This window comes from Camelina sativa, chromosome 3 (assembly GCF_000633955.1).
Source record: "Camelina sativa cultivar DH55 chromosome 3, Cs, whole genome shotgun sequence".
NCBI classification, from domain to species: Eukaryota; Viridiplantae; Streptophyta; class Magnoliopsida; order Brassicales; family Brassicaceae; genus Camelina; species Camelina sativa.
The window spans coordinates 20,748,563-20,754,616 of record NC_025687.1 but is presented as its reverse complement, the minus strand read 5'-3'; the positions used below and the strand labels follow the sequence as shown (position 1 = coordinate 20,754,616).

At 36.9% G+C, this 6,054-nt stretch overlaps 1 protein-coding gene across 1 annotated transcript in view; it reads left to right on the top strand.

The window, feature by feature from the left end:
- LOC104779157 (Niemann-Pick C1 protein-like) overlaps positions 1 to 6,054 on the top strand; it is a 13,516-nt gene that overhangs the window by 417 nt on the left and 7,045 nt on the right. Inside the window, exons 3-26 of the mRNA XM_010503542.1 lie at positions 9 to 116; positions 212 to 328; positions 409 to 559; positions 658 to 905; positions 994 to 1,176; positions 1,274 to 1,347; positions 1,423 to 1,540; positions 1,661 to 1,744; positions 1,890 to 1,985; positions 2,083 to 2,184; positions 2,285 to 2,353; positions 2,511 to 2,606; positions 2,698 to 2,805; positions 2,916 to 3,029; positions 3,192 to 3,275; positions 3,398 to 3,526; positions 3,643 to 3,841; positions 3,930 to 4,073; positions 4,172 to 4,215; positions 4,394 to 4,477; positions 4,577 to 4,645; positions 4,719 to 4,795; positions 4,895 to 4,964; positions 5,272 to 5,421. Coding sequence (XP_010501844.1) covers positions 9 to 116; positions 212 to 328; positions 409 to 559; positions 658 to 905; positions 994 to 1,176; positions 1,274 to 1,347; positions 1,423 to 1,540; positions 1,661 to 1,744; positions 1,890 to 1,985; positions 2,083 to 2,184; positions 2,285 to 2,353; positions 2,511 to 2,606; positions 2,698 to 2,805; positions 2,916 to 3,029; positions 3,192 to 3,275; positions 3,398 to 3,526; positions 3,643 to 3,841; positions 3,930 to 4,073; positions 4,172 to 4,215; positions 4,394 to 4,477; positions 4,577 to 4,645; positions 4,719 to 4,795; positions 4,895 to 4,964; positions 5,272 to 5,421 — 2,718 coding nt within the window. The remainder of the gene's footprint in view (positions 1 to 8; positions 117 to 211; positions 329 to 408; positions 560 to 657; positions 906 to 993; positions 1,177 to 1,273; positions 1,348 to 1,422; positions 1,541 to 1,660; positions 1,745 to 1,889; positions 1,986 to 2,082; positions 2,185 to 2,284; positions 2,354 to 2,510; positions 2,607 to 2,697; positions 2,806 to 2,915; positions 3,030 to 3,191; positions 3,276 to 3,397; positions 3,527 to 3,642; positions 3,842 to 3,929; positions 4,074 to 4,171; positions 4,216 to 4,393; positions 4,478 to 4,576; positions 4,646 to 4,718; positions 4,796 to 4,894; positions 4,965 to 5,271; positions 5,422 to 6,054) is intronic.

The following is a 6,054-nucleotide window of genomic DNA, read 5'->3' as shown; positions in this document are numbered from 1 at the left end:
TCTTCTAGCCTGATGATTTGTTATCTTCCAAGATTCAAAGCTTGTGTCCAACAATCACTGGCAATGTTTGTTGCACAGAGACTCAATTTGATACATTACGTTCACAAGTTCAACAGGTATTATAAATAAATCCAGGCTTTGGATTTTTTTTTTTTTTTTCATGATTCAAGATTCACTGAAATTTGAAATGTGTGTGTGTGTTTTTTGTCAGGCTATTCCCTTTATTGTAGGTTGTCCAGCATGTTTGAGGAACTTTCTGAATCTTTTCTGTGAACTTACTTGTTCTCCGGATCAGAGTTTGTTTATCAATGTCACTTCTACTACAAAGGTAACAACTTTTTTTTGAATGATGCACCTGTCTGTCTAATTGCTGCTGCAATTTGACCATTGCTGTGTTTTGTTTGGCAGGTCAAGAATAATTCGACTGTAGATGGGATTCAGTACTATATAACTGATGATTTTGGAGCGGGGATGTATGAATCCTGTAAAGATGTGAAATTTGGTAGCTCAAATAGCCGTGCTTTAGACTTTCTCGGAGCCGGTGCAAAGAATTTTAAGGGTAGATATTTTTGTTATATGCCTCAAGGACTAGTTCGATTGAGTTTTTTTTACTTAGCTTAATCTTGGAATAACTGTGATGTCTGTTGTGTCCATCAGAATGGTTTGCATTTATTGGCCAGAAAGCGGGTGTCAATTTGCCAGGCTCACCATATGGGATCGCGTTTTTGCCAGCACCACCTGTATCATCTGGAATGATGCCTATGAATGTGTCTGCTTATTCATGTGGTGATGATACTCTTGGCTGTTCTTGTGGTGATTGTCCTTCTGCAGCTACTTGCTCCAGTAAAGCGGAACTTCCTACTCAGAAAAAGCATTCTTGTTCAATCAAAATTGGATCACTTGAGGTATATATGGATTCCATATTTTACTAGTGCTTGTGATAATGAATTCTTTGTTTAACATGGTCCTCCTGGTTGGTGGTGAATCATGCAGGCGAAATGTGTTGATTTCATACTAGCCATTTCGTATATTTTATTGGTTTCTCTGTTTCTCGGAGGGGGTTTACTTCACCGAGTAAGGGGTAAGAAGAACACCTCCCCGATGAGACCATTTTCAGAAGCTGGTGGAGAACGAAATGCTAATAATCTGCAAAAACCCGACACTATTCATGCACAGGTATTTTTGTGCTTAGCCTGACCACTACTTCAACTTATGAAGTTTGAGCTGCTGACTAATAATTGGGATGCTCATTGCTTTGTTTTGGTTTCCTCAGATGTTACAAAATACACCACAGAGAAACTGGGCTCAGCTGTCGACAGTGCAAGGACACTTGGCCAATTTTTACAGGTAATTGAAATTCATACACTAGGCTGCCTAGCTTCAAAGTAGGTTTGTTGACATTGTCGGGTTTTCTGTTTCCAGGAAGTATGGGATTTGGGTAGCAAGACACCCAACTCTTGTTTTGTGTTTGTCAATCTCTATAGTTCTTCTACTTTGTGTGGGCTTGATCCGATTCAAAGTGGAGACACGGCCTGATAAGGTAGCTATTTGAATTTTTTTCCCTCTTGCTTATTGTTTTTACAATGCTATGCTATTTGCAACCATATTTGACCTTTCCGGACAATGTTTATATAAATTTTTTTCATACTGTATATTGCAGCTATGGGTAGGACCAGGGAGCAGAGCTGCTGAAGAGAAACAATTCTTTGACACCCATCTTTCTCCTTTCTATAGAATTGAACAGGTTTCCCCATTTCTATCAACTTGTCTCTGTCACTAAAAGTTCTTGTGGCGCTGGGTTGTGCAGCATTTGTTTTTCATATGGGTATCAAACATTCAAACTTCTCTTAATCAGCTTCCTTTTCACATTGTTTTGGAAATTTATGCAGCTAATACTAGCAACAGTTCCAAAATTTCCTCATGAAAAGGCGCCTGAGATTTTGACAGATGACAATATTAAGTTACTTTTTGACATACAAAAGAAGGTATTTGCTTTCTCGTTTTCCATCATTTTAAATCCATCTGATCACCCACATAATGTTTTTCTGCACTGGACATGTAAAAAGTTGTTTAATATGGTAGGTTGATGGACTTCGGGCAAATCACGCAGGTTCTATGGTTTCTCTGACAGATATTTGCATGAAACCCCTTGCAGAGGATTGTGCCACACAGAGTGTTCTGCAGGTTGCACTCCTTTCTTTTTATAGTACTATGAGTTTAGCTTTTCCTCAATAGACCAGTAGTCCCTAACGTATCTGGTGGATTTTTTTGCTTCTGGATGCAGTATTTCAAAATGAAACCAGAAAATTATGAGGACTTTGGAGGCGTCGATCATGTTAAATATTGCTTTGAGGTAACTGGCGAATTGATATACTATTTCATTTTTCTCATTGTAATTTCTCCGTGACTGCACTCCACATTTTTAGCCTATTTTTGTTTCATGTTATTAAGTTTGTGGCAATATTTTTAGATATCTAACCACTTTATAATATGCTCACTACTTTCTTCAGCATTTCACTTCGACAGATTCATGTTTGAGTGCATTTAAGGGTCCCCTTGATCCAACTACTGCACTGGGAGGTTTCGCAGGGAACAGTTTTAGTGAGGTAGTATTCTTCAGTTTGTTAGACTTGCATAGAGCAAGTCCATTCATACGATGAGTATCTAATACCCCTTTAATTGACATGCTTAGGACAGGCTTCTGCTTTTCTTGTGACTTATCCTGTGGACAATGCTGTTAACAATGAAGGCAACAAAACTGAGAAAGCAGTGGCATGGGAGAAAGCCTTTATCCAACTGGCCAAGGTTGGAAATTTCATATTTTTAGTTATTTAATTTCACTAATTTTATGATGTACAAAGCTTCATGCTACCGTTCTTGTTCTTTCTTTTACGTTAGTACTCTTTATATGACAGGATGAATTGTTGCCAATGGCTAAAGCAAAAAATTTAACTCTTTCTTTCTCTTCGGAAAGTTCTATTGAAGAAGAATTGAAAAGAGAAAGCACCGCAGATGTAATAACTATAGCGGTGAGTTTCCTTATTTTGTACCTTCAAGATTCTATGGTCTATGTTATCTTAATATATTTATGCCATCTTTTGCTTCTATTTTTTTGTTTTTTATTTTATTCCTACTCTGTTTGGTTTCTAATGTCTTTCATGTCTTCTATTTCTCCTGTTTCTGTCCTTCAGATAAGTTATCTTGTCATGTTTGCCTATATATCACTCACACTTGGGGATGCACCTCGCTTAAATTCCTTTTACATTACCTCAAAGGTATGATAATGATTAACGGTTAGAATGATCAGAATCATAGTGTTACTCTGAACTTAACGAAGTTTCAAACCTCAAAGGATTTCCTTATACTTTATTCTGAAATGTAACCTTCTTAATTTCAGGTTTTGCTTGGTCTATCTGGTGTGCTTCTTGTCATGCTTTCTGTCCTTGGCTCTGTAGGATTTTTCAGTGCTGTTGGGATGAAATCGACTCTAATCATAATGGAAGTCATACCTTTTCTCGTTTTAGCTGTAAGTCATGTCTGATAAAATTGTTTGCAACTTAAATATGTAACTGATGTTGTTGCCAACGATCTACATCTTGTTCTTATTTTTTCCTTACTTCTACTTGAATTATCTATCGACAGGTCGGTGTTGATAATATGTGCATACTGGTTCATGCTGTCAAGAGACAAGAGCAAGAGCTCCCTTTGGAAAGACGAATAAGCAATGCCCTTATGGAAGTTGGACCATCGATTACTCTTGCAAGTTTAGCGGAAATTTTAGCTTTTGCTGTTGGTGCTTTTATTAAAATGCCAGCTGTTCGAGTGTTCTCCATGTTTGCTGGTCAGTAAAAACTTTTCAGTATTTCAGTTTGAATACTTTGATTATCTACCTTCTGGCTTTTTAACGATTATATGCTTCATGCTTGCAGCATTGGCTGTCCTTTTGGACTTTCTTCTCCAGGTTACTGCTTTTGTTGCTTTGATTGTTTTGGACTTCCAACGGACAGAGAATAGGAGGGTTGATTGCTTCCCATGTATCAAGACATCACAATCATCAGATAGTGGTGACAAAGGTAATCACTTTTGGGTTTTGATATATCACCGAACCTTTTTTTATTGTAGAATTTTGTGAAACTAAAGTTTCATTGGAGTTGCCTGGTATCACTCTCAGGGATTGGTCAGAGAAAAGCTGGCCTTTTGACTCGATATATGAAGGTACTTCATTAATTAACTCATACCACCTAGTACACCATTGGAGATTTGGTTTCTGTTCTACATAATTGAGATTTCCCTTGAAAAGAGAACATTTTACCTTATCCTAGCATGCATTTTATTCTAGGCAATTTTTCAAACTATTTATTTTGAATTTTTTATGCTCCATTCTACACTTCAGGAAATTCATGCACCCATCCTCAGTCATTGGGCAGTCAAAATATTGGTTATTGCCTTCTTCTTTGGCTTAGCAATGGCTGGAATTGTGAGTTGATACATTTTCTGGCCCATAAGAGAAATGTTGTATTGTTCATTTAGCTGTTGAAATAATCATTTTTATTTATCGTGTTCATGGATTATGTAGGCATTGTCCACTCGGATTGAGCCTGGTTTGGAGCAACAAATTGTTCTTCCTCAGGATTCATATCTTCAGGTTTCTATTGAACTTTAATAATGTAAAGTATCAAACCTAGGTTATCTAACAAGTGCCCCTCTTTTCCTTTTAGGGTTACTTCAACAATATATCTACATATCTTCGTATCGGTCCACCTTTATACTTTGTTCTGAAAAATTATAACTACAGGTATCTCACGTTCTGTTTCTCTTAGCTGTAAGCGTTTAGCTAATATAATTTGGTCCATCTTAATCTTATGATTAAAACTCAATTTGCCTCATGTCTCAGCTCAGAATCAAGACAGACAAATCAACTTTGTTCCATTAACAAGTGTGATCCTAACTCTCTTTTGAATGAGGTATATATAGCTTGTACGCCTTTATTTCCGTTTCTCCTCACAATAATCTGGTTAGCTGTCTTTGATATATATCAAGATTTTCTTACTTTGGTAAGCTAACATTCTTAATCTGTTCCACAAGTCAATGTGGAAAAGAATTAATACTTTATATGTCCTCACAAGATTTTAAGACATGGTACTATTAATTTTCACAACTTCTTTAGCTGTTGGCATTGATTGTGTTTCAGTAGTAATCGAATAGGCACATATCTAGCAGAGTATCTATTCTTATTCTCTACGACTGTCTAACATTCATTCTTGTCCATAGATTGCAAGAGCTTCTTTGACTCCAGAACTTAGCTACATAGCTAAGCCAGCTGCTTCATGGCTTGATGACTTTCTTGTGTGGTTATCTCCTGAGGCATTTGGTTGTTGCCGAAAGTTTACAAATGGTACCTTTTGCCCCCCTGATGACCAGGTAGGTATATGTTTTAATTTCACTGCCAAGGTTTTAGAGTCAAGATACTTTAGATGTAGTGGTCCCATATTCTACACACATAGGTGGACTTGAATAAACTGACATGCAGAAGAAAGTAGCTTCAATTATTATAATCATTCTCATTTGTTATAAATGGGACTAATCATTTCATTGTGTTAAAAAGTCACATGGGCATCCCCACTCATAATCTAGCTTTTAATTGGACTTGGTGTAGGGCCTACTATGGGATAGGCTCTTAACACATTCTTACAGATATTGGAAAACTTATTCAAAAGTAGCACATTGTGATTATTCAAAACGTATAAAATATCATACTTATTTATGAGGTCCAAAATATTATGGTAAAACTGTGTCGAGCGATTTATAACTTACTAAAGGCTAATGTTCTCGTACTTTTGTTGCATTTCTAGCCTCCTTGTTGCCCTCCTGATCAAGGCAGCTGTGGCCTAAGTGAAGTATGCAAAGATTGTACCACGGTAATTTATTCAATTAATTCGATTAGTGGGGATGTGTTTGACATCTCTAATGATGACTTGCATAATTTTTTTCTTTTCTGGTTGTCCAGTGCTTCCGTCATGCAGATTTAAGTAGTGACCGCCCATCCACAACCCA